Source organism: Dermacentor albipictus, chromosome 1 (assembly GCF_038994185.2).
Source record: "Dermacentor albipictus isolate Rhodes 1998 colony chromosome 1, USDA_Dalb.pri_finalv2, whole genome shotgun sequence".
NCBI lineage: Eukaryota > Metazoa > Arthropoda > Arachnida > Ixodida > Ixodidae > Dermacentor > Dermacentor albipictus.
Genome location: NC_091821.1, coordinates 434095244 through 434122856, shown reverse-complemented (window position 1 = coordinate 434122856; position 27613 = coordinate 434095244). Strand labels below are relative to the sequence as shown.

Here is a 27613-nt window from a genome sequence, read left to right as displayed (position 1 = left end):
CGTTCACCATTCTTTAGAGAAATCATTCATTCCTTGAAGCTTGCATAAGTATTCAGTCAGACGTAGATCATTTTCGATCAGATTTTTTATGATTACGCAGGTTGCGATTATAGACTACGTTGTGCACGAGGATATTGTGGTCGATTCTGAATGCCATTGAAATTTCGGCGCAAGTGCCAAGAGTGTCGGCACTAAAGGTCATGCGTGAATCTGCATTATTTTGTTGGCTGTTTTCACGCGCATGTACTTCGTCCTTTCCGGAAGTAAATACTTGTCGATATTCAAGTGGCTCTTGTTTATTCTTTTCTCAGTATACGCGTGTGATCGCTTAATTCCGCTGCCAAAACGCATACTTTGAAAATTTATAGGGCAGTGTTGCGTACAAGCTAATTAAAATACGGGGTGTATGTTTTTTTACCATACAGAATTTCTAAAGATCGCTTGTGGCAGATAGCGTAATTGTAGATTACTGCAAGCGGTGGCAACTACACACACGACAAATCGAAATACACAGTCAACTAATAAAAAACAACTAATCAACGTTTTAATTATTAACCCGTTGAGATGCATGTTGCGATTTAGGAATTGCAGCAGGTGAGCTTGCGAGGTATATCCACTTGGAACAACTTTTAAGGACTGCTCGGGTTTCTAGATGCATACGCTATGAAAGTTGCAGCAGAAATGCACTATTGTATCACCTAAAGTTTCGCCGAGCGCCGTGTTATGCATCGAAGCGCTAAAGTAACTGGAACATCCATATATTTTGTCGCACACTTGGAAATGAATAGAGCGTTTTAGCGTGTCCGGTATTCCGCTAAACGCAGGCGGATCGGGCTGGATGCGAATAAGCTCCGAGCCCCCATGTGGCTGCCCCGTGCAGGCCACTCCCGTATGTGCCCTCGCTCACCAGGCATTCCGCCCGTTCCGCCTTCGTTTTTTAGAATACCGGACGCGCTAAAACTTTCTATCTCATAACTGATGTAATCCTGAAAATTTGTTCCATATGGCTACGCCTTTGCCAGCAGACCATGGTAATCATTCATAAATTGCAACATATCGCATCGAGAAAATAATTAGGCAGGTAATTCACTATTAGCGAATGTTGGTTAATTAGTAGATTACGCATTTCGATTTATTGCGAAAAGTGCCCGCCTCTTCGAGTATTCCTGCTCAATGACTAAAATTACTCTGTATTCCACAGTCCGTGTGGTCTCAAAAAAATAAAAAAATAAATAAAAGAACACCCGCTATTGCACGCAGCTGAAACTTTCTGTGTTATTGTCATCGATTTCCGCCACAGTCTTGCTGCTGCGAATGCCAAGAGGCGCGTATCATCTAATGCCACAATGCGAGGACGAGCAAGCACGTATTTAATTAGCATGCGTAGACCCGCCGTGGTGGTGTAGTGGCTTTGGCATTCTGCTGCTAAATCTGAGGGCACGGGATCGAGTCCCATCCACGGGGGCCGTATTTCTATGTGGGTGAAAAGCAAAAACACCCGTGTACCGCGCATTGGGTGTGGGTTAAATTACTCCAGGTAGATAAAATTATTCCACCGTACGCCACTAAAGCGTGCCTCCTAATCATATCGTTGTGGTGGCATATATGTAAAGCCCCAAAAATTTATAACAATTTATTTAGCTGCCAAAATATTATTCAAGGAAAGAAAACGAAAAATATAAGATTCAATATTTGAAGTTGCCAATCAGAATTTCGGCGACATAGCACCCTTAATATTTGCTGAAGATATCTGTAATGTCGCGCGTCGTTTGAGCACCGCCAGTGTCATTGATGGTTCCTGTATTGCTTGGTTTTCTCGAACTCGTTCTCTACATCACGTCAGTCATACTTTCACCGAAAAAATGAAGAAAGAATCTGAAGCGGAAACTCACTGAGCAGATGGTCAAGCCTAGAGTGAAAGCTCTTGAGGGTGGGCAGCAGGGAGTTCTTCAGTGCGCTGCGCTTCAACTCGGCGTCGTTGACCAGTTGAGCGTACATTCTCGCCACCAGCACCACTTGTTCTTCTAGCCTGGGTGCTGACAGTAGCCGCGCCACGGCCTGCTTCCGCTTGCAAAAAGAAAGGCCCTCGGGGAACTCGGGAAGGAGTTCCCGGATGCCCCTGAGGTAGGGTAAAAAAAGGTGTTGCTGGTAGATATGGCATTGCTAGTCTTACCAATTCATCGATGGCGAGGGCTAAACGTAGCCATTTGTTCGATACTGAATGCATGCCTTCAATTGCACTGCGCTTCTGCCTCCTGCCAGCTTTATAAGAGACAGTATATTACATGATGTCTCTATTTATTTATTTATTTATTCATTTTTTAAATTTTTTTTTATTTTACATACTTCCGAGGCCTGAAGGCGTTACAGAACGTGGTGTTAAAGGAATGGAAACAAATTTCAGTAAGCATATTACGGAAAGATGTAGATATTACCAAAAGGGATTGCATACAGCCATCTTGCAGTTGTCTATGTCGGTAAAAGATATCATGGGGTTTTACGTGCCAAAACCACTTTCTGATTATGAGGCACGCCATAGTGGGGGACTCTGGAAATTTCAGCTACCTGGGGTTCTTTCACGTGCACCTGAATCTAAGTATACAAGTGTTTTAGCATTTCGCCCCCATCGAAATGCGGCCACCGTGGCCGGGATACTCTATGTCGGTGATGAGTGCGACTATATATGATACGATATGCTTTAAGTCATTAACAGCTTTGTCGCACGGACGCAATATTTTTGCTATGACTTTTTACAACTAAAGCTAATCGTAAGTGTCAACATATATGGTCAGGCTCATCGCCGGCACCATTGTAGCGCACAAATCGGGCTCGGCTTACGTTAGCCTATCAACGTTAGCCTATCAACGTTAACCTATAACGTTAGCCAATCACTAAAGGTTGCAGTTCCTGTTGCAAGAAAGAAAAGCCATTATTTCTGCTTTGGCACACTCTGAACTGGCGTACACAGTTTGGTGTATAAGTACATTGAAACCCGCCGTGGTTGCTCAGTGGCTATTGTTTTGGACTTCTGAGCACGAGGTCACGGGATCGAATCCCGGCCATGGCGGCGGCATTTCGATGGGGGCGAAATGCGAAAACACCCGTGTACTTAGATTTAGGTGCACGTTAAAGAACCCCAGGTGGTCAAAATTTCCGGAGTCATCCACTACAGCGTGCCTCATAATCAGAAAGTGGTTTTGGCACGTAAAACCCCATAATTTTTTTAAAGTACATTGAATTTTATAGTAATCAGAGAGAAACAGGGAAAGGGGAAGACGTTTCGTAAAGGAAGAATATTAAATTAAATTATGGGTTTTGACCACCTGAGATTCTTTAACGTGCACCTAAATCTATGTGCACGGATGTTTTTTGCATTTCGACCCCATCGAAATGCAGCTGCTGGGGCCGAGATTTAATACATCCCACGACGTCGCGCTTAGTAACCTAACAACAAAGCCACTAAGCAACTACGGCGGGTGGTAAAGGGAGAGGGTGGTCATCCATCGGTGACCTTTCCCTTCGAAATTATGATCGACTCGGTCTTGCACGTTACCTGAAGCTGTAGTAGCCGTCAATAATCTGGCTTAGTCGGCGCGGTCGATCTTTGTTCATTCTCTTCATCGTCATGGCCAGGATAAAACCTACAGAAAGGAAGCAATAATGATGTTGATTATGTTACCATCAACTGGCTCGCTTATTCCGTACAGGAGGACGTTCCTCCTATTCTCCGAGTGCCACGCTTGTCTTTTCCCATTACCAGACTGGTGTGCCTAAGCTCAGCCGGTAGCCCTCAATACAGAAAATCCACGTGTTACTCTCGTAGTCCTAGATGCCCACGGGATCGGTAACGTGCGCGTACAAATTTGCGTTCGCTCGGATGCGTTTTACAGAGATCTCCGGCAATTAGGAGACGCTTGGCAAGCATGCACGCCATTGAAGTTCTTTCAACTATTCAGCAATTTGTATTATGGACCCAACACAAACTAAAATCTTTTGAAGTAAACCCCATTTTTCCTGTTCTGAGAGAGATCCCTCACAAGAATGAGCTTTACTATTGACACGTGGTTACGGCACGGTCTCTCTTGAAAGTTTTCTATAGGCGACGCAGCAAGAACAATGGCGCTTGCTTGCTGAAAAAGGAAAGAAACTAGCAAAACTTGAAAACATCGTATATCTGTTCAAGCAAAGGGAAAATGAAAATGAATTAGTTATATTTTACACAGCGTTCTGCCAAGTTCTGACATGTCTACGCTACTTTCTCTTCGTAGCGGAATTAAAATTTGCTTGAACGTAACCAGAAGTGGCAGTTTCGAGTGTGTACCATCTTCCACTGAGGACACGGTATTTTCTGCCTGCGAATTGTGGGCACCGGGTTTGGTGCGACCCCGCTATTCATGCTGGACATGCAACTGCGCACGTGAACAGGTGGATGAAACCAGGCTACGCGAGTCAGGCTGCACCGACAAAGCCGAACCTCAAGAAACCCATTTACGGGGGCAACCGCCAGAGGCCAATATGAAGACGTAACAGTGGCCAACGTAGTGACGACCGCTACGATGGTGCCAGTTGCATCTAGTTTGATGCGCCTGAGAGAATAATTTTGAAATAAATGTTTGCTGCCAGACAAATTTCGCAACTGCAAAATATCGAGACCTGTGTGTACACAACAAAACTAAGAAGGCACCATAGACCAATATTTTGTAGATGATGAGCCGTGCGTCTTGTGCGCGATGGTACTTCCCTTTTGTTTCATGAAAGGGATCGGATATAATGCAAAATCATAGAAAGTTGGGCGAGTTGATACGGTAACATATTCTTGGATTGTAGCGCGAAGTGACACAGACAGAGACTAGAAGAAGACAGGACGAGCGCTACAAGTCTCTGTCTGTGTCACTTCGCGTTACAATATAAGAATAAGGATAGTATATCTGGCCTTCTGCAAAGGACCCTTACCGATAAGAATATGTTATTTTAGACGCATGTCACACCGCGTGAACGCCTTACTGGCATATGTTACTTCTTGAAAAGGCCGCTGTAGTGGCCGTGAGTTAGGGGTTTGCGTCCACGGAGCACGCACCCTCTAGCATCGGTTGCTTACTGTTAAGCAAGGGCTCCTTTCTCGAGTCTGCTGCAAGGATAAGCTCATTTTAACACCTTACAAGGCTGTGTTGATCAAAGGAAAGTTAAAAAAATTGCGAAATGGCAAAATTTTAATTCAGGTCATTGCCTACATGGATGGATGGATACAACTTTCTTGATGCCTACAGAGAGTATAAATTTTAATTCAGGCCACAGGGAGTATATACGGATGCCCGACAGCCGATGCGAGAAGAGTGGTATCCTCCACCCTGGTCATATATGCACAGCTTTGACAGCAAACAAGCCGGCACGGAGAGACAAACCGTGGACTCCAGAGTAACGAATGTCTGTTCGCATTATTAACTTACCGCAGGTTGTGTGATCGTTTACATCGTCGCCTCACTCGGCAAAGACCCGCCCATCAGGCTACTTACTATAGCACAGATCATGATATAGAGGGCGCCAAGATTTACGAAACGACCGAAAACGACATGCCAGCACGAGAAGTTTGTGAACATTGCAGGCGTTGCAAAAGCGACACCATTTGTAATAGCAAACAGCAGTGGAGCTATCGTACTTACAGAAGATTAGACTGGAGCGATAGCAAAATTAAAGCATGCCATTCAAGGCTGCGTAGTACCTAGGGGATTAGCCAGCTCTAGAGGCAAAGCCACTGCATGTCCATCATATAGCGTGCTATACCATTGGTATACCTGGAAACAATGCCTCCGAACTACTCTCCAAACAGCAAACAAATAAAACAGACCCTAACACATTCTCTCGGAGTGAACCTGGATTACGCGTCTTTTGTCTGTGTCGTAATAACACCTCACGTCACGGAAAAGTGTAAGGCAAGCAGCCGTCCCGGTGAATCCAAGAAATCCACCATTAGCTGCCCGCTCTGCCATCAAGATTACCGCAGTCGCGTCCAGCTACTGCAAGCATCAAACGTCGACATGACGACCGAGCTAAACTCAGCATGCAATATGAAAACGACCTTCTCACATGACTGAACGCCACTTCATGTCACATGCTTCTCTCTTACATCTGGGAGCCCCCTCAAAACGAAGCTATACGCGGATGACTGTGCAATCTATGCTAAAATGAAAAGCCCTCTAGAGACATACCAAAAATAGTTTTCTTAGTGCAAATCGTAGTAAATGTTTTTTAAAAAAGAACAACAGTTTCATGTACATTAACAGGAAGAAACATATCAGTTGAGGTTTTTGTACAGCAGCCATAATACTGAGCCTAATGAGGCGACACATTAAGAACATTTATGCCTTTGGGCAGCAAATGATATTACGTAGACTAAACACGCTTACATTAAAGCTGAAGCAAGACGCAATCAATTACTCTCCGAAGGGCATAATATTTTCTATTCCTTTTGTACGACTTAACGAGAACAAATCCGTTATCTTGAGAATGTTCCGTTACGCATCTATAATATGAGGCTCCTACATTAAACAAACATGGATAAACTGGAAGGAGTACAAAAAAAAAAATGTCCAACTAGTTTATTTACAACGGCTTCGGACGCACATTAATGCTTGACAGGTTTAAACTGCCACTGTTAACTAAAAAAAAATCGTATGCCCCTATAAAATTCCTCTGTTAAATATTCAAAGAGAACCACAAAACAAACATAGGGAAAATATTCAAATTTTCATCCCGTTACACCCCAAAACAAATGTACTACCTCGCAATAACTCTTCGTGCAGCAAACAATTGTTTTTAATACTATTTTCTCTCCTTAACTGACAACTACTAGAACGTACTAGCAAGCAGCCAGGCCTTACAAACAACTACTACACAATTTTTTGGATACCCGCCGCGGTGGTTTAGCGGCTCTGTAGTTGCGCTGCTTAAACACTAGGTCGCAGGACCAAATTCCGGTCGCGGCGGCCGCATTTCGATGGAGACAAAATGCAAGAACGCCCGTGTCCGGTGCATTGGGGGCACGTTAAAGATCCCCTAGTGGTCAAAATAATCCGAAGTTCCCCACTACGGCGTGCCTCATCTTCAAATAGTTATTTTGGCACGTAAAATACCAGAATTCAATTCAACACGGTTTCGGCTCATTCGGGATATCGAGATTATACACAGCATGTCATGTTACTCATTGCGTTTTAGGCTTCTCGTGATATGATTAATAAAATTCGGGCCCCTCGGTTAACGGCCTTTCTTCTCGTCGTTGCGTGTAGTATATTTGTGTCTCCTGCAATCTGTTATGTCGGCTTTCTGCGTTTACCATTTCTAAAATAATTACCTATCTCTATTCCCACCCTGCTAAAATTTCTCGTGGGAATTACAGTATACATTGAAACGAAAACAGAAGCACTAGCTTCGTCATTCCAGGATCCGCACTCGGCTTGCACCCGCATGTTCCTGCACACGCATTCCTCACCTTTACAACACGGGAAGGAAGGAAACAATAAAACATGTAACGGGCTTTCAGTGGGGAAGGCTCTCTTTGTGTCATCCCACATAGCCACGGATGACACAAAGAGAGCCTTCCCCACTGATTGCCCGTAGTCGTTATGACGTCTGCGTTCTGGGCACGACAGAAGTGAAACGGTCGCCGTCTATAGTGCTAGCCGAGAGCTTTTCTGTAGTTCGTAGCCGTCGGTGCATGCAACTCCCTTACCTTTGCCGTAAATAGGCGTTTCTCATCTTCAACTTGCATGCTCTAGTCCTTACATCGACTCGATCATTATTTTGTCTTGCTTCCCACCCTGCCCTACTGGCCACTCGGCTGTGCATCCGCATGGAAAGCTAGAATGGCGGCACATCTGTTGGAGTGTGCCATAATTCTCCTATGTAAACCAAGATTATTACAGAGTAGATGTCAGCGAAAAGCGATCCCCTCGAGGTATAAAGGTCAGCTTCACCTTGACAATTTGCAGCGAAAGAAATCGGTCTGCTTCTAGGAGGCCAAAGTGCACTTATTGAATACCAACTATCAAATCGTGTACTTTCGAAAGTTACTGCTCATGAAGTGTGGCCAGAAGACTTCTTGACACCGCTTTACCAGAACTGTTTACATTATGCAGTAAAAAAGTGAAGTTACAAGTCTCGTTGAAAAGCAAAAGAAATATCTGAACGCGTGTCGCTCCGTTCCGTAAAATACCCGGCGCCACATTCCTCGCGAGGAAGCTTTCGGGTTGCAATATTGATGGGAAAATCAACGTAAACGCAATATGCAGCAAATATTTACATAAAATGTTGATTTTACGCAGTGCCTTTCTAGAAATTTACAGTGCCTTTCTAGAGGGCGTTGCGACGGTGGTCGAAAGACGTGAGACTTCACGACAACATGAGAGAAAGCAGAGCAGAGCCTTCGGCCTTACACTAAGGGCATTTTAAAAAGCACGTGTATTGACAAAAAAGACTATATACAGTTAAACAAATAGGATTAGGATTATAGAAATTAAGGTTAAGAAGAGATGGCTAACAATTCAACCACCCTGTCTTTAATACCCTTGTCCCAATTAAGACTGGTAATCACCGCTATGGCTGTAAGGGGAGGAGACTGCAAGGCCATATGGGGTGATAGTCCAATCGCCGGCAGTGTGGATGTTGTGTGCATGTTGTGTTGTGTTGTGTGCCTACGTGGGAAACGAACGTTCCTTCTCCCTGAGGCAGGCACGCAGGTGTAGTGACGTGGTGCATAAGAAGAGGCAGCCGCATGTCAATCGATACAGTGGAAAGGTTGCTTTGTCTCTAAATGCGATCGGAAGTGCAACATTGCGCTGGATGAAGCACTTCGAAAGGCGGAAATAGGCACACGCGGATACCATCCATAACTGGCTCGTGACTTCACAACACATGCATCTCGATATAAAGGTTATAAACTGACCGTAGAATGGTTACGATGTCCCCAAATTCATAATTTCGACAACTTGAACCTCTATACCACAGTGTGCTGTTCCATCTGTCAGCCCCTTTCTAGATTTTGGATTTCCATGCACCTCGATAGACGGGCAATGTCTCGGGGAGTCGCAATATCTGATAACTTCAGCCACAGCAGTCAGAAAAGCACTTGTACTGCGAGGAAATATGCTCAGCAAGGGGCTGGAAATATGTACCTCGTGACGTATGAGCAAGTGGTTCCGCGTGGCAAATTAACAGTTTTTGACGACACAACCACAATCTGATTATGAATAAGCTCGCCGTACTGAGGGACTCCGATTAACCTTGACCGCCTGGGGTTCTTTAACGTGCACCTATAAACACCGGCGTCCTTGCATCTCGCCCCGATCGAAACGCGGCCGTCGCGACCAGGATTGAACCTGCGGCTTCGAGATAAGTAACGCAACGCCACAGCCACTGCGCTTCCGTGGTCGAGTCGTTCAAGCACGACCACAACAAGGGAACGCGCGCTTTCGAAGACTATAGGTTAAGCTTTTCATATCTATGTAGTTTGGTCGTCCTTCATTTGCGTCACTTTTCGAAAACACTGACCGCGAATGGCTATGATGTTCCCAAATTCATAATTTCAACAATATCACGCGAACACAACTTGAAGATTGGCTGAAACTGCGAATAAGCTTTACACAGCGAAATAGGCAGTAGCGAACAAATGATTCGTGTAGTCGGCTCACCATCCAGGGTTCCGAGTATTTCTGCATCGGTGAGTCTCGCCGTCCTATCAGCAACCCGGAACTGCCGGGGACACGTGGGCGTTGTCCACAGACCGCCGCCCCCAATGGTGGGCATCTTGCTATTTGACCACGAAGACACCGTTCCCAGGTGCACTGGCATCATAGATGTAGCACAAAAGACAAAACAGACACAGGGGAAAATGAGCAGATGATGAGGGACTGTTTCTCATTGAAGACAGCTAAATGAGCAGGGATGGGCAAAGATACGTTGTAGTTGCATCATGATACGGTGCAAGATACTCGGGCAACAAGCATTTGAGATACGGATACAAGATGCTACCGCAATTACTGTATTCTATACGATACTTTCCGTTTGTATCTGAAGGTACTTCCATACATTCACAAATGTCTTATGCTATAGATCTATATAATGTAGCAGCAAACGCGTACGCACGAAAATGTTTGCTTGAAAATTTCTTAACTGCGACCAACCTTGTTTTACTTGAATGAAATGCCTGTTAGTATCTCAAATTATTTGTGATCTTTGCTCTAGGTACGATATCTTCATCCTGAAACAATTAGTTTGAGTTGCTTTAGCTGCTTATCATGAGCGCTCTTTATACGCAGCACTGTCAGCGGTTTTTGATTGTCGCTTTTGTAATTGATGGGAGTCGCTTCTCTTCTTGCCGACCAGCTAGCGGGTCACCATGTAATTTCAAGAACGTCAATAAGAATACACTACACGATGGCGCAAATACCGCTGTGGAGTTGCACTTTGTCTCTAAACGTGTTACCGTTTACGCATGTTCTGGATCACCGGACAGGTGTACAGCGGCAACAACGCTGGTAGCGACATCTTTGTGACGCATCGTGTATACAAGAGCACATAAAGCTGCAATGACCTTTCTTACTCTACTAGTCTGCCGGCGCAAAGCGTTCGTTAGTGACATATTTATTAGCGCACAATCATTTTACAATTTTTCTTCTCCAAGAGAAATTGTGCAGCACAAAAACGATTCATACGTACTTAAGGGACACAAAACATCGCATTATACGGCCGCTATTCACACTACTGCCACTTATAGCTCCGATTACCCGGCGATTTGTAGGAGTAAGAAATTTAAGGGTGAGGTGTAAAAAAATATATCTAAGTAAAATAAAAAGGCAGTTCTGTATCACACAATCAAAGTGAATACGTAGAAACACGATACATGCGGCACCACGAATAGCTATGACACTTAGGCATGAAGTATTGTCAACTTACCTGTTAAGCTCAGACAATAGAAAATTCAATGCCTGTAGAAGTTTAGGTGGCTTAGTGGCTAGAGGATCAGCTTGAGAAGCGGATTGCAGCCAACGTTTTCGCACTAGTGACGCTGCGTTAGCAGTATCTTGTATCTAAGGTAAACAGTACATTCTTTCATGTATCTGAAATACAGATACTGATACACGTCTTGCCAGACGTATCATGATACAGATACAAGATACCCAAACAGCATCTAAGATAGTATCTAAGATACATGTATATCCAATACTGCCCAGCACTGTCAATGAGGGGCTTATTTAGTTCCTGTTAAGTGTAACATAACCGAAGACCGCAAAAATAAAGAAGGCGAAGGTAGACTAGATGAAGCTGGCGCGCACTCAGAACTGTGTTTATTAGCTGTACGTAAGAAAATAAAAGGCTAAATAAATACGTTTACTTCTGCACAAAATTAACAATGTTTCGCCTACTCTGCGGGTACTGCCTTGGGGAAGTTGATTACAATCCATCGGTGTTGTGTAAAAATGCATGATTGCCTTTCTTAACTACACTGGCAAATACACTATCGTTTTTTTTCTTTTTGTAACCCCTTTTTATACTGGAATATATGAGATGTTTAAGGTGACTGGAGCGGTAAAATGTGGTCAATGAAAGGAAGTCCCCTGGAACGATAATCTATACTGTGTACTTAACGCGCTATCTGTGAATTTAACAGATATGGCAATGAGATTTAGTAGGCGTTCACTGCTGCCAACAAGGGTGTCGCTGACCGCCGTTAAATGTATGATTGACTGCCTTATGTTTCACGTAAACAATATACTGACCATTGATAAAATCTGACAACATGACTGTTCTGAATGGCGTTTCTTCGAATACTAACCCGAAATGTCAAGGGCGTTTTGCACTTTGTCAAGGGTGAAAAGGACGGACACAGTCATCCGCAAGTTAGTGCGCTGTTTCTAACAAACGATTACCAACGAGCTCCGTCACGCACTTTTCTGTAGGTCTGCGTGCAGTTCATTTCACTCGTACGGGTAGACCTCTGATGGTTGAAAATTAATTTTTGAAAAAAAAAAACAATAAGTTTTTTCCTCCTGTATTTCCCTGGGCAGGAAAAACGAAAAATTATATTTCCAAAATTTCCCCCCAAGTAAATGCACATTGAAATATATCAGGTGAAACATCGGTGGCCTCTTTGTGGCCTCTTGAATAAAACCGTCATTCCGCACAACATGGCACGAAGTTTTGTAATGTGTTTAATGCCGGATTTTTAATGTTTAACGTGTGCGCTGCGTGTACATTGGTTCTTAGTTTCTCATGCAGGCAACTTCAGCATGCCGCGCTTGCAGCGGGACACAAGGTCAGCACAATTCTGATTCGTTGGATTCAACTGCACCAGTGAGATTTGGTCTATGAGAGTCGCCGTATTGGAGGGCTCCGTGTTATTGCTGGCCCTCTGGAGTTGTCTGACGCTCGCACAAACCAAGTACACGATATTTCTTGCATTTAGTCTCCTCAAGATGCTGGCGCCGCGGTCTTTTACCTGATGGCAAACTACAAGAAGACTAGCCCTGTAATAGACTAGTGCTTTCAGAGACTAGTCTATTACAGGATTACAGGAGACTAGTCCTAAGAGACTAGTCCTCTCTGATAGTGCTCACGAAATATGTGGCTTCAATATGAACGTTAGGTGTTTTGCCCAGTCACTGCACGGATGTCTGGGTTGGCACGAAGAACAACATTTGCCACTGTATTAATCGAATGCGGAGGTGCGTGTGAGCTAAGATACTGCAGCAAATATATGCAGCGTTCTCGAATAGCTATATACCCTATACCAGTGTTCTCTGACATAAAAGCAAGCGCATAACCCTGCAGTTTCATCTGAGCATGTGCTGCTGCGGCACAAAAGCACGTGCAGACGTCCTCCCCCCCCCTCCCCCCCCATTCATCTTATGCTCAGAAGTAACTCCACCAGTAGTTTCAGTCTCATCACATCAAGGAAAGCTTCCACAGAAGTTCCTCAATTCTCGATAAGTATCCTGATTTCTCCGCAAGCCTTTATGCTTTCGTCTACCGGTGTCAGGCTGTCTGGTTGCAGAGCCTGACTTGATGCACTTTTGGGGGGAGATTTTACTGATGGTGTTTCGGGCAAATAATTCCATTCATTCGACGATGCCAAGCGGGTAAGTCACACATATCAAAGATACATAAAAATTTGTTACTCTGTATTAGTAAAGTACGCTTCAGTAACGGCAAATTGGACACTTTATCGGACACTTTAGGAGACTTCGAGAAAATATAAATAAGTAAGAAAGAATAAGGCAGAAATGCAAGACTGCTGGAGCTGCCACCCTGGAGTTCCCGTCATGGGCTCATTGTGATGTCCTAGGTTTTGGCAGCATTTGCAGAGCTAAAATAAATTATTTTTAATTAAAGAAGGAGTGGAGGGATACACTACATCCTGAAATAATACAGGCTCAACCTAACAAATGTTAATAACTTTTCGCGCAGCAGATGGTCGAAATTCCCGAAAATACTAAAGACGTCAAGCATATGTAGTGGTGGGCGGTTTCGTCGAAAAATGATTTTAATGTAAAAGAGAACATTTTCCCGCAGAGCAAATCAAGTTGGTTTTGATGTATTATTCAGCCATGCTAAACTGGTTCCGGACGGCTGGCAGAACAGAATTTACTTATGGATGTCCTTTTGCAACCATTCCGCATATGTACAAAGATGTCCGCACGTTTGATGTAGATTTCACATTGTTAAACCACCACGTCTAATTCCCCACATCGCAAACACATGACAGCGGTAGTTGGAGAAATATGGCAGACGAATTTGCTCTGCAGTGGGCGTAGCCAGGCTGCTGCTGATGATGATGAGCAAACAAATTGTGCCGCTAATAAACGTTTCGAAAAATTAACGTTTTGCATACATGCAGACAGTGTGCCACCCTTCCCTCTCAAAGAACTCAAGAGAGCAGCTTTCATGGTCGATTAATGTGAGCTCAAAAGCCTAAGAAGAATCTCCGAGCAGTCAAAAAATTGCGTTTTGTGATACTACGTGACTATCTTGTCATCAGGTTTGGAAGCATCTCCTTGTATTGATCTTTGTTTGCAGTTCTTTTTACTTCGCTATGCTACACTAGTGATAGGTACTCTTCCAATGCTTTCAAAATTTCAGGAAAATTTCTGTCTACTAACAGGGCCGTACATTTCTTACATGGTCGACTGAGGCTACATAAAAAAATAGTCCTCACCGTACGTAGCCGATGGGTCTTCAACTCTGTCTGTGAAAACCTTTCAGGTGAACACCATTAACTGAATATTCCGCTGGCGGGCTTGTGGCCCACAAGGTACACTAGGAAGAAGAAATGTTGCCGCGGAATTTCACTCTAACCTGCACAATAACGTTCTAACGTGAGTTTATCGTAAAGTGATGGTTGCAATACCAGTTCTATTTCACTTCGTGTTTGCAGGACGTTATATCGGAAGTGGTGACAGCCTCGGTATATACTGTACAAAGTGGAAGTGCGTGCATTGTAAACTTGCTTCAGAATGACTATTTTGACGCGCTAATTATTAGAATTTAACATAATTTATATGAACTTATGGAGGAGTTAGAAAATACGCGTTATTCCAATATTCTCAGGCAGCTATTGCAAAATGACTGACAGCTGCAGCACAAGTAATAACGCTCACGAAATATCGCTGTATAGGTGTTTTTATTGCGATAGCTATTATGCGGATGCTCGAGGCGCAAGAACGCCGTGGGCACGACCCCTGCCGCCGTCGTTGGTGGGCTTTCCCATTCGGCGTCGCATGCGCGGTTTCTACGGGGATGGTTAGAGCATATAATTTCGTACAATAATTACTGCAGGAAACTCTCCGAGTTACAGCACTTCAAGAGACGCTGAGTGTGTTTGGCTGCAAGAACGACGAAGCGAAGTCGGTGTACCTTCAACGCTATACGCTTAATCGGTTTTGTGGCGGAGCCAGGGCAGCGTTCTGCTTCGGCGGCTGCCATGAGCGTTGTGCATACGCCACTGTAACTACATTAGGGTTCTGAAGCGAAAAGCTTCACTACGCTAGTCGACACCGCGCTTCGCGCGAGCCGGCGTATGTCGGAATTGGCTCCGCAAAGGTGTTCGGAGTCGGAATTGGCTCCGTAAGCGTGTTCCGAGTCGGCGCAGGTAGCCACTGCCGCGCGCTATGCGTCATCGTTTGACGTTCGCCGCAAGCGAGTGTTTATCGCGGAGGCCGACTATACTGGCGGCGAGGACTTACGGAGTCGCCCTCTATCGGAAGCGCCTCGCTGGCGTAGTATGAGGGATCACGTGGCGCGCTCCTCATAGGTTTTGCTGTCAGCGCTCACTGAAAACACTACGCGCGAGCTCTCCCGGACATTTCTGTAAGTACTTTCGAAACGAGAGAAGTTTCCTACTTTCTAAATAATAATCTTGGGCAACCTGAAAGCACACAATCGTTTACACCCGCTATCTCCTTACCGAATACGTACAGTGAACGCCACTGCGCGCGGTCGCCGCGATGGAGTCTCCCGAACCGGCTTCTTGCGTGAAAGGTAGGTAAACGCTGAGAACAAACTATGTGAAATATGTTCTTATACTGTTTGTATAACTAAATGGAGCGTAATAGAATGAAGCCTCAATGCAGCGATCGCGCAGATTCGCAGCGACCGACTGCGCGTCTGCATGCTTGTCCGCGCACTGTTTCGCTTTCTGCGCGCGCGCGTTTTCGCACCGTGCCATGAGCTTAAGGCCGCAGAATATGAGCATTTGACAGTATACAAGCAACCATTGTTGCGTGGGCGCTATCAGAGCTGTTCAAAAATAATTTCATTGTAGAGACTTCGACGCCTACGGGACTGTGATGTGCCGTCGCGACGATTCAATCTTATTTTCTCCTAAATTCTTTTACCTTTCAATACTATTTCTCGAGTTGCGTCGCACTGTATGTTTATCGGCGTTCTCAGCGTGCAATTTCCCGCTGCTCCTTTTTTGTAATCCAGTGCATTAATTCATAACACAAACATGACCATATGCCATGCTTTCTTTAAATGTGCTTCTTACCGCTGCCTTTCCACTCCACTGAACTTGCCAGTATCTATAGTATCGACAAGTTCATAGACTAAACCGTCATGACATTAGTCGGGCAGCGGACTCGGGCGAGCGTCTCAGTGCGCGTTTCCAGAACATCGCAGACCGGGCGCCGTAGCAGAAATCTTCCTTGCGTCTGTGCTTGCTGCATACCCGAGTTGTAGTCGATGACTGCTTGCCGGTTTTATGTTTCGCGAGCCAAGCTTCACACAGCTTCTTGTCCTGCGGCTACGTGCGAATAAGGCTGACACCGGCCTCCGTTACGTGCGTCCGGCCCTGCGGCACCGAGCAGTAGCCTACCATGTCGCGCGCCTTCAAAGGCAGCCACTACCTGTTGTAGTGCTTTCAAGCGTTGTAAAGGAGACACTCGAAGCGTGAAAATTTCGCCACTAAATGAAAACCGCAGCGTACGAGGGAATTTAAGCTCGTTTTCAGCTCGCTTCGACGCGCCCGAAGCAGCCGACGCGGCCGCTATGTCCACGTGATCCCTCCTAGCACGTCACGCCGATGGTGGTGCCAGCTTTTCCAGTGGTGGAGCTCGAGGCCAATAACCGCTTGCCAGAGAATAGGCGTGCGCATTCGACATGGAAGGAGAAGAGGGTGATACTATCGATACAGAGAGCTGTGTTTATGGCTGTACAGAAATCGCAAGACAATGTGCCCAACAATGATGAATAAAGAAGTTTAATAATCCTGCATAACTTATGGTATGTATCATTGATAAGCAATTTGCACAACTACACAAGCCACACGTATAGCATAACCATAAGCTAACCAAAGCATATGCATAAGTGAAACCGTAAGCATAACCATAGGCTAAATCATAAATCATAACCATAACCTAAACCGTAAGCATATCCATAACTTAAACCGTAAGCATATCCATAAGTTCAACCGTAAGCATAACCATAGGCTAAATCATAAAGCATAACCATAAGCATCACCGAACCTTTCCGCTTCGAGATATCCAGGCTTAACCTTAGCTAAGCCCCAGCCAATTTTTCTCCCTCTCTCTCTCTCTCTCTGCTGAGCTGCTGTGTACATACAGTGCGCTGTGGCGAATGGGCCGCGGACTTCCAGCTACCGTTATCTATTTCTCTGGACGCTTACCAACGCCGACGGTTTCCCGTGGTTTCCCGTTAATGCCACCTCATGCACCATCGAGGCGCGTTGCCTGCAACACCACTTGCGACGCTACTCACGCCAGCGTCGTAAGGCGCCTCGTAGCGGCTAGGGTACTGTTCCTTCTGTTCACTAGGAATTGCGCTGCGTGCTGCGTCATGCCAGCATGCCGCGCCCTCGTATACTTAGAACCTCATCCGAGGAGTTCAAGCGCATTACTATCGCTGTCAATACTTCGCCTTACTGACGAAACTTTCATTTTCTTTCTTTTATTTTTTGATGCAATTGACAAACTCCTACCGCCCGATTTCTGGATTATTCGTCAATGTAGTTTGCGCTGTTTCACTGAGAATCGACCGACAAATGAAGAACTGCCACGAATATTGTGTCATGCACCTTCATGTTGTCAGAGTATCTAGGTGCGCTTCGCATCAATGTGTATTTCTACGGATAACAATCGCCCACTCAGACAGTATTTAATTTTTGTGAGCAGGCCATCGTTTTCTTGCCAAGAACGGAGCTTTATGTTCTGCGAACCGGATCTTTTTCGAACGGACGGAGCCTACATGTAAGGGGGCGCTGTTTTAAAACAAGGCTTCCATGCAGGTTCCCCATTCGAACGTGGCTACGAGCGACATCAGCTGGACAAAGTATACAGCTACATAGTGGCATTCGATTTCGCCTAAAAGCAACTGATCATTCCGAGAAATGAACGCTTCTCCACAATTTTACGCACAGAGAATAAGTCATAGCCACATAGACTCTATAGGGCACGTTAAAGATTGTTCGCTACTCGTGTCGTTCCGTGAATGAACATTATGCGCAGAGTAGACGCAAAGCACCGATAAAGAGTGGCAACCTGTTCACTTAAATTATCATTACTCATCGAGAAACCTTGGTAGTCCCTTTAGGAGTCCACTAACACAATGGTTGAGCCAATATAAAACACAACGAATAAGATAGGCGTATCTTTAGGGCGAGGTGTTCAGCACCTATTCAGTTTGTTTTTGTCGTGTCTCTCACTAAGGCCGGCTGAGTTTATTTTTTTCTGGTAGTGACAGTAGTTCACAGCTAGGAAAAATGTGTTTGCTTTGTCCGTTTGTTTGTCTGTACTTTGCACTGTGCTGTCCTCGCATTGTATCATCGTTATTGGCAGGTCACCTCTTCATTCTGAGCTCCAGCCTCTCATATGGGAAAGAAAAACAAGAACTTCGGCCCTCACAGCCACAATAGTGAAGCTCATGCGACTCCAGCAATGTACAGCTAGAGTTCTCTGTAATGCGATGAATATCCAACATGCCCAAACCTATTCCCTTCTATAGCTAGAGGTCGCGTGCTCCAAGCACTCAGGTATCGGGAATAATACGCGCTTGGCAATTTGTACACTTGACGTTGTACACGTACAATGACGTCGCTGTCTCTGCGTGTACTTCGAAGCCTATAAGAGGCGCCCGCAGCGGATGACGCTGTGCGCATAGCAAATAAGTATTTCTAGGAACAACAACGAGAGATCGGTAATCTCTGTGAGAGCCTGCTGTTGTTGCAGAAAATGCATTCAGGGTTGCCGGAATCGGTTATCTCTGCTGTATTTATTTTCTTCTTTCTCCACTTTTTTTTACGACATGTTGTAAAGATCTCATGATAGAACGACAGCATGAAAACAACCTTGACTAACGATAAAATTGGCGACCGCATGCAGGCTACGGAGATAAGTGTGAACAATGATGAGTTATTTCTTTATGCACACAGGCAGCTTGCGTTAGATGAACATACCAGATAGTTTAGAAGGCACGCCAAAATAAAAGCGTGTGTGCTGTTTGTTCCTGCCGCTTGTTCTTATAACGTCCTTGCTGTACATGAATGAAAAACACGCTAGAATTAATTGTAGTGAATGTGAAACCCAAGTTTTGTTTGACGCACACAATTTCGATGCGCGGCTATTATTCTCTTGATCCCCCTATGTCGCATAGGTGTAAACTGCACCCACCGGCCACCGTAGGTCCGTACACGTGGTCGACCACGGCGTGACCCTGGTCCAGATGTCCGGAGGGCTTCAGCGTGTGCAGTACGTTCTCGGCCGTGTCCCTCTGCGCGTACTTGCTGGCCACCAAACCCTTGAGGACGTGACCAAGGGCGATGCTCATGGTCGCGTTGTGGGCCACACCGACGACGCCTTGCTCTTGCACCCTGCATGGCGTTTGGGCGTCGCGCTCGGGGTAATCAGCCTTCGTGGAAATAAAAAAAGAAAGTATCCAGTGCCAATTCGCGCAGGCGCGCCCTGTGAAGTGAGGTTAGAGAAATTGGCGTCAATTTGCTCGCGGTGACGCTATTCCGCGTGGTCCTCCACATCCGGCAGGAAGGGGCGTGCGCCAATTCTCACCGGTGGGGTTTCGGACGGCACCTCCCATTCCAGGAGCACCACTGCCCGTCTCATAGAATGAATGTACATTGAAATTGTGAGGTTTAGCGTCTGACAGTTCCAGAGTGAGCTATGACGGATGTTGTATTGAACCGGTTCGCATTAATTTTGCCCGCCTGGGCTCCTTTAATACGCACCCAAAGCGCTACAATAGCTGTCTTGAAAATGTTTCTGCATCCTAACGTAGCCGCATGGTCTGGGAATGAAGCTCGCGGTCTCATCAGCACGATTTAGCAACAAAGTCATTGCCGCGTGTACGTGGAGAGATGAATTAAATGTTAAACATGCTTGCGCCAAAAAGAACCAACGTCGCAGTGTGGTATAGGTATACACAGCATATGTGCTTCTCATTTTGCCTCCATATTCTTAATACACATCGCAGAGCAATAAAGAGGTAACTAAAACTCGCCTTTCGCCACCTATGTCATTATTGTATCCGTGTAGGCGGTAAAATTTGCTTAGATATTCAATTGTGACTGATTTCTGTAACGGGAATCATGCAGCACATGGAAGGCTCTCTCGCTACGCTTCGAGTCGACAATTATATTGTAGGGAGCATATAATAATTTATGCTACGCACAGAAGTCATTCCCAAAATATTCATGCTACCTGCTTTATAAATCTTCAAGGAGGCATGCTGAAGGCACTTCCGGCGTTCGCTGTAAGTCAAAGCTGTTATGACCGTTGCCTACAGGTAACGTCTTCGTGGAACAAAGTCCGCAAGCAAGTACAGTTTTATTATGCAGTGTTCCTGCGCTTCGAGATGCCGTGAAATTCGGCCTAGCGCTGTCACGTGCTAGCCTCCTGAACTGGAACGCGACCGCATCGGACAGGTGTAAGTACCGGGCTCGATCCCCTGATAGTGCCGAATTTTATCTTCAGTCGTAAAACATTCTTTCTGACAAACACGTGCGGTGGTCTCCTCCGGAACTTCGCGCTGCTCTCCAGTGGATGGCAATTTCACCTTTTCATGAAACTTCATACACACTACAGATTTCTGCTAGGTTAGTGCTTATTCAAGAAGAAGGCTTTTCGTTGCGGTTTCGTCCCCGCACAAGCACGTTACACCTTGCGAGTAGCCCCATTTTTCAAACACACACACCCTACCCGATGTACGCGCTCGAGCTGCAGGACCTCAAGTGGTTGTTTGCAGGGGGCAGCAACGATGTACCCATTCTCTTCACAGATACAGAGCGTTATGCCCACTAACGATGCCACGTCTCTAGTTGCCAGGGGCAACACAGGCGCCCTGCGATTGGACAACCACCGAACCATGTATTTCAGACCCCTGTGTTTATAGAAGAGGCAGGTGTCACTGCTCCGGCCTTCACTGACTTTAGCACCCTTGCACTCCATGCATCATCCTCGTCAGACTCCCCAGGCCGGGTGCGTAAGAAGCGTGTTCGCTCCATCTTTCAAGGTGTGCGTAGTTTGCGCTTTTGGAAAAGCCACCCCACCCCCCTCCCCATCCCTGTTAACGAGCGTGTCTATCCGTTCGCTGCCGTGCTGATTAGTTGCGAACCAGGAGAGGCATGGTCCGGCGCTCAAGATAGTGCCGCCCCCATTGCGTACTTTATTTTTTTTTAACGTTTGTACTGATAACTTATGTGCAAAGTGCCAAAGTGCTCTCACTTCTTCAGAAGCGTCTTTCCGTTCCGCGGTGGAGGCCCACTGTTGAAGGTGTGTGACAGCATGTAGAAGAGGGCGCACTTTTCTCCCTCACTTAGGCTGGCCTCGTTGAAAGGCTGCTGGGGCTGTGCGTTGCGTAACATGGCCTCCAAGATGGCCGCCTTCAGCTCCCTTGCCGAGTCCACCAGAAACCGCTCGCCGCCGTTTTCCAGACGCTGGTGGTCCACAAAATCGATCGAGAAGCTGCGTACACAATACGCATAGAAATAACGTATTATGCCTCAGATGATGGCGCAGGAGCTTCAAATCGCAGCTCATATCTACAAGGAAAGTATCGCGGTTCCCGTCGCCTATAGGCCAATTCACTCGAAGTAAGATCGGAATGTTCATGCGGGCATGCTGAAGGTACAGTGCTTCCCTGTTGGTTATCGTGTCATGGCATCGAGAATCTGCTTGAGGTATGCTATGTCTCCATGGTGCATTTGACGACTGGAACGTGAGTGGAGAAATTTAATAGCAACGTTCCTTAGGAGTACTATAAAACTATAACTGGCGCATCCTTGTCGCATGGTCTATCCCGTATGAATTATGTTTCTTTCATACGACGCATTACCCTCTTGCATTTGAATTATTTAGCAAGGTCATATGGCCACAACCACAAGGACATACCTCTCGTGATGAATATGACAGCAAACACTCTAGTTTACACTTAAAAGGCATATCGACACAGGGTTCATCGCGCTTTGTGTACGTGTATTGTTTGAGTGTCAGCGCTAACTGCGCATACAACTCGCCTAGGTCGGCTGGGTGAAGGCCACACTAATGGGCTTGCGACATACACCTACTCTGTTTCTAACCTCTTACTATCCATCAGGTTGCCAAGAAACTGGCTGAAGGAAAGAAACAGAGATTAGATGTTAAAAATAGATTGAAGTTGAAGATACAATCAAAAACCAATCACAGAAAAAAAAGAAAATCCAACACAAATTACGCGTTGGTTTTATTAACGACATCCTCTAACAGAGTAGGCGAAGACAATACGTTTTACTAGAATTTAAGAAACTGCATTTGTGCGTACACATACCGTGTCAGCAGCATGGCCGCCGTGTCAGCAACGTCCGACGTTTGGTGGGCGGCCTCAAGTTTGCGCACCAATGACGTGAAGGCGTCCAGGGTTTGCGCCGGGGCTGATTCCGAGTGCACCAACGATTCGTTGAAACATGGCGAAGCCACCTTGGCGTTGAATGTGGCGTAGTCCATGAGCACGGCTCGCGTGACAGGAAGCATCGGGTGAAGCGCAACTACTGAAATGTCGACGGCACCAAGAAACGCCTTGCTCACCACACCACACGACATTATGAAAGCGTCACGTGATGCCGATAGAAAGTGTAGTTGATGAGCCTCAGTCATCAGCAGCGCAGTTACAAGCAAAGTGAAGGATGTGTGTACCACAGCCCTTTTCAGGCAAATATATTGTGTAACCCAGCTCCGCATTATCCACCGCTACGTCCGCTTTGATCACAGCGTCCTCGTGGTCATCCGAGATTAAAGGCTTTTGTCTATAGTCAATTTATAGAGGCAAGTAAACCGGAAGCAATAAGACCTTTACACTGTCGGCAATTTTGTTTCAGAGCGCACCTTAGCACAATCTGTGTACGTGCTGTTCGTTCAAGTTAACATGACCGCTGCTGCCGGGTCACCCTATAGGCTTCATCAGGGTTGACATAGGACACCGTAGCGAATAATGCCCAGCTTTAAGATTGTTATATATCCCGCATTCGTGCAGTTAGCAAGTGAAAATCACCGTAGCTCACGCACCTCAACCTAGGGTGCACCAGGGGTTGTACGTTGGAAAAACAGCACAATCTTCAATGAAACTCTGCGAGCAGGTCATTAAATTAGAACCTAATATTCCGGTAAAGTGATATTTAACACTCGTGTAGTTCAATGACAAAGATGTAATGCCACTCCAACATTTATTGTCTGTAGACATGTTTATAAACTAAGAACTGGCTAAGAAGACAACTGGAAGGCTAGACAGCCTCAAAGTCAAAACGTTATCAATTTTTGTCTGTAGGCAATTTGTAAACTGGGAGTTGACAAAAATGATTAAGTTATCGACTTTTGTCTATAGACAGTGAAAGACAATGAACAACTAGAAATAGATACTGTATCGACTTGTGTCTATAGGTGGCCTATAGTGGGAGTAAACAAAAATAAAACGAGTGCCTTATTGACTTTTGTCAATACACCCACTAGAGAATGGGTGCATAAAAAATAGACATTTTATCACCTTTTCTCTGTAGCCAATATGTAGATGTTGTATAGACAAAAGAAAGAATCTGTAGAAAAGCAAAGCCGTCTACAGGAAATCTACCGACACTCTATAAACAGTCTAAACCCATTTTTGTAAGCAATATAAACGTAAACGGGTTGCTGCCGATGGTTGAAACGTCCTCCCCCCCCCCCCCCCTCAAACAAAAACAAAATATTGACGCCCAACACGACTGTAGCAGGACAGGACGTAAGACTGTGTTACCATATTGTTTCCGGCAGCAATTTAACTCAACAATAATCAGGGCGAAGGCGATTCCATAGTTTCCTCGGTCAAATCTGGCCGCTAACGGCAGCAACTGCAATGCCACGAGGTCCCATGCCGGCTCACAGCGTCGTTGTACTAAGCTATGTTTGTTATTAGTACATCAGCTCATTTATATGAACGTATTCAGTCTGTCCGCACTGTATGCATTACACCTGCGCTATATTTCAACTTCGTAAACACTCTTTCTGCCTGGCTGTAGTGATCGTTTCAAATTCGATTAGCAAGACGTGCATGCTATCCATACGGATACGAGTGCGCGGACGTGAGCGAAACGGCGACAACTTAAAGAATCCGTTACTAAACAAAGGGAAATTTATTTCACCAATACACGCAAGCCCGACGGGCTCTTATGGTCGGGACCGTATACTCGACAAATGTTAGACGCAAATTACAGGAAGCAATTACAAACTACACGTGATCGTAACAAACATCCCTAATAGTTCTGCAATTGCCTACCACTTTCCCATTAAGTTGACAAAAACCTTCGCAATAGTAAAAAGTAGATAAATGACCTTGTAGCTCCTCGTCCGAAGTGTGTGCCTTTTAACCCGCATCGATGAAATTCCTATTCGAAAAGTAAGAAGCCGTTATTCATTTTTTGCAAAATGTATTGTTCAATTCATTTGGGGCGCGTTGCGTCTCGGAACTGCACAATGATGCGGAACACCACCATAGCGGAGGGCCACACGAATTTAAACCCAAAGCACGGTACGTCAACGTTTTCGCAGTCCTCACCCGCCCCCCCGCCCCCCTTCCGAATATTAAAATGTATATATATTGCTGGAGTCGCAGCCCCCGCTGTTTCTCGCCAGCACAAGTGAAACCACAGTTCGCCTATAGACCAGAACACGATAATCTCGAACCGGATGGGCTGAGCGCATACTCCGGAACCCAGCGATCGGCCGCCATCTTGCCTGAGCTGCCAGGACGCTTTCGCGTGCATGTAGCGTGTGTCTGTTACGGGGTGTTCAATGTGTAAATATGTCTGTGCCCGCAACATCCAAGCACAGAACATCATCGTGGCCTCACTGCGTCACATATGGATGTGCAAACAACCAGCAAAAACAAAGCCGATTGCAGAGCACCGTTTACGACGAACACGATGTACGTCGAGAGCTGTGCCGCTGTGGTATAGTCAGCCGTGCATGTCCTTTTGTCTCTGTATCTGTGTATCTGTGCGTGTCTGCGTGTATGTGTTTGTCTACGGGCCTCGATTACACACAGGCCTGAGGTGGGCTTCATACAGCGGCTCTCGCCATAGAACTCCGCACCTGATTCACAAGTAAATGCCGCGATAGTGTTCGGAACGCTACAAAGTTCTGACGCTGATGACACTCGAATGCATGCGTAACAGATTGAATTCCGTGCACTGGCGTTAGTTTCCACGAAATTTCGCAGTACCTTTCAGCAACTATTCGAAACGTTTACGTGTGAAAACTGGTTTATGTTACTTATCCTAACTTTGTGTTGCTTATCCTTGGCCAGAGAGCAAAAGCGGCGATGTTTTTTGAATAGTATGCATACATTGCACAGTAGATCCGACGCGGTTGAACTAATGTTAGTTCATTCTTCCGCCGTCCCGCGACAAAACGTGGACAGATCTAGGTATCCGCGTACGCGCGCTACGCTCACTCGAACCTACGGTATGCCACCTGTTTTCAAGTTGCGGGCCGAGAGATTTTTCCAGGCACTACAACGCGGAGGTAAATTATATCGCGTACTGCAATGCTTTAACTAGTTCATGACGTATGTCAGACGTGCAAATTGGAGTGGAATAGCCGAAGAACCAATGTTTCCGCATGCAAAGGCAACGCAGACCCGAACTATCCGCTCCGCATGCGGACGTTGCGCTTGGCACAGCCATTCCGATCTGCAGCACAATCTTCCCGAGAAGCTGAAGTTCACCAACTGAATTCGCTAGCCATAATTCACCATCCCGTCCTTCGTGAGAACTACAAAGAAATGTCAAAGCGCAAGCACTGCGTCTACCTGCGGTCGCCTCGCTTGACAGCTCGGAGCCATTGGAGCAGCAGGTGGTGCCACTGCGCTTCGAAAATGGCGCCAGTCAGTTTTTTTCTGTGTTCTGATGTTGTTTTCATCGGGCGAGGAGGATACGGCGCGCGGCGAGCCTTTCCTTCTCTCTGGAATGACTGCTGCTTACCTGGTGCCACAACTTTGGATGAATGCACCAAGAGCACGGAACGAGCGTTTATATTGTTACGCGATGCAGCAATTACGTGGTGCAGCACTATAGAGCAAAATAAACATTTTATCATTTCAGAAGACGTCTTGGGCTTACTTTATGAAATTGCACGTGGCACAGATTCGACAGAGATTGTCAACATCGTTCGCAATCATTTTTACTCAATAATAAGAGGATTATGGCCAAGGCCGCGCGTTGTACAGCAGTAGAAGCGAAAAAAAAAAAAAGATGCCGCGCCGATCACCGGAGCCGGCGTGTACCAGCTGGCGTTTAAAACTCACTCGCCCAAAACTGAAACTGGAAGTTAATCCCATCCGCTTTGTGCGCTACAGTCAATTCGGCCGCTGGTCTCTATGGGAGGGTCCGCTCTTATTGAATCTCTTTCTCTATGCTTTATATATGTCATCATCCTGGTGAAGTTGTGCCGTCATTGTGACTCAGTATTCGTATCGTCTCTTGCTGAAATAAACTTTTTCTGAGCTCTGTCGTAATATGCTCTTCTCCTGTCTTCTCTTTTCTTCGCATCGCCTCGCTTCTTCTACACCATAAGAACGGACAGGTCGGAGACAATTTGTCGCTTGTCGCCAGGAAGCAACAGTCTGTGCAAAAGTGTGTACGGTCACTTACCCACGAAGAGGTAGGTCAAATATGGAGTCATTCTGAAAATGACTGGGCTGTTCGTCCCGGCCAAGATCTTCGCATTGAACCAGAGTCGGCAGCACTACGTGGGAGGTCGTGTCCCGTGCCTCGAGTCCTCGTGCCTGCGATTACCTGATGAAACAAGGAGAGCTTTAGGCGTTGGCTTGACCGGAATAGGCTCCAGGGGATTGACCTGCACACTCTTGAGACGTTTCATCATGTGGGCTGCTGTCATGGTGGGAAGATAATAATAATAATAATAATAATAATAATAATAATAATAACAATAATAATAATAATAATAATAATAATAATAATAATAATAATAATAATAATAATAATAATAATAATAATAATAATAATGATGAAGAGAAGAATAGCTCTGCGGGATAGAAGTTACATCACTGCGGCAATATGAAGCTGCGAGTAGGATGATGTAACTATCGAGCCTTTTCAGATGTGCGATCATGGGAGTTCGTGCAGTTTTGAAGGCGTATGCGACGGACATCTCGGAGAGCGATGACGTGTACTTAGGAGGGTACATATGTGGGGGGAGCGGGAGGTTCAGCATGCTCAGCTATCCGCTGTTGTTCACCCTAATCGCTGAACAAATTAGAGTTGCGGATAGGCGATGCAGAATATTAGAGAGAAAGAAGGAATGGAGCATAGCTATATAGATCGAATATGAGGTCAAAAGTATTTCGCATTTCGATGAGGGCGAAATGCGAAAACACCCGTGCACTTAGATTTAGGTGCACGTTAAAGAACCCCAGGTGGTCAAAATTTCCGGAGTGCTCCACTACGGCGTGCCTCATAATCAGAAAGTGGTTTTGGCACGTAAAACCCCATAATATTTATATAGTATATTTACTTGCCAATAAGATAACCGCGTAAGTGGTGAGAGTGGCAAATGTTTCTACGTGTAAGCAACAATCA

General features: G+C 45.6%; 1 protein-coding gene across 1 annotated transcript in view; it reads right to left on the bottom strand.

The window, feature by feature from the left end:
- LOC135907788 (uncharacterized) overlaps nt 1-21335 on the bottom strand; it is a 71579-nt gene extending 50244 nt beyond the window's left edge. The window contains exons 1-5 of the mRNA XM_070532299.1: nt 21237-21335; nt 19173-19372; nt 9684-9836; nt 3554-3641; nt 1893-2119 (exon numbers count right to left, since the gene is read on the bottom strand). Of these exons, the coding sequence (XP_070388400.1) occupies nt 1893-2119; nt 3554-3641; nt 9684-9836; nt 19173-19372; nt 21237-21298 (730 nt within the window). The 5' untranslated portion in view covers nt 21299-21335. The remainder of the gene's footprint in view (nt 1-1892; nt 2120-3553; nt 3642-9683; nt 9837-19172; nt 19373-21236) is intronic.
- Nucleotides 21336-27613: the final 6278 nt, after the last annotated feature.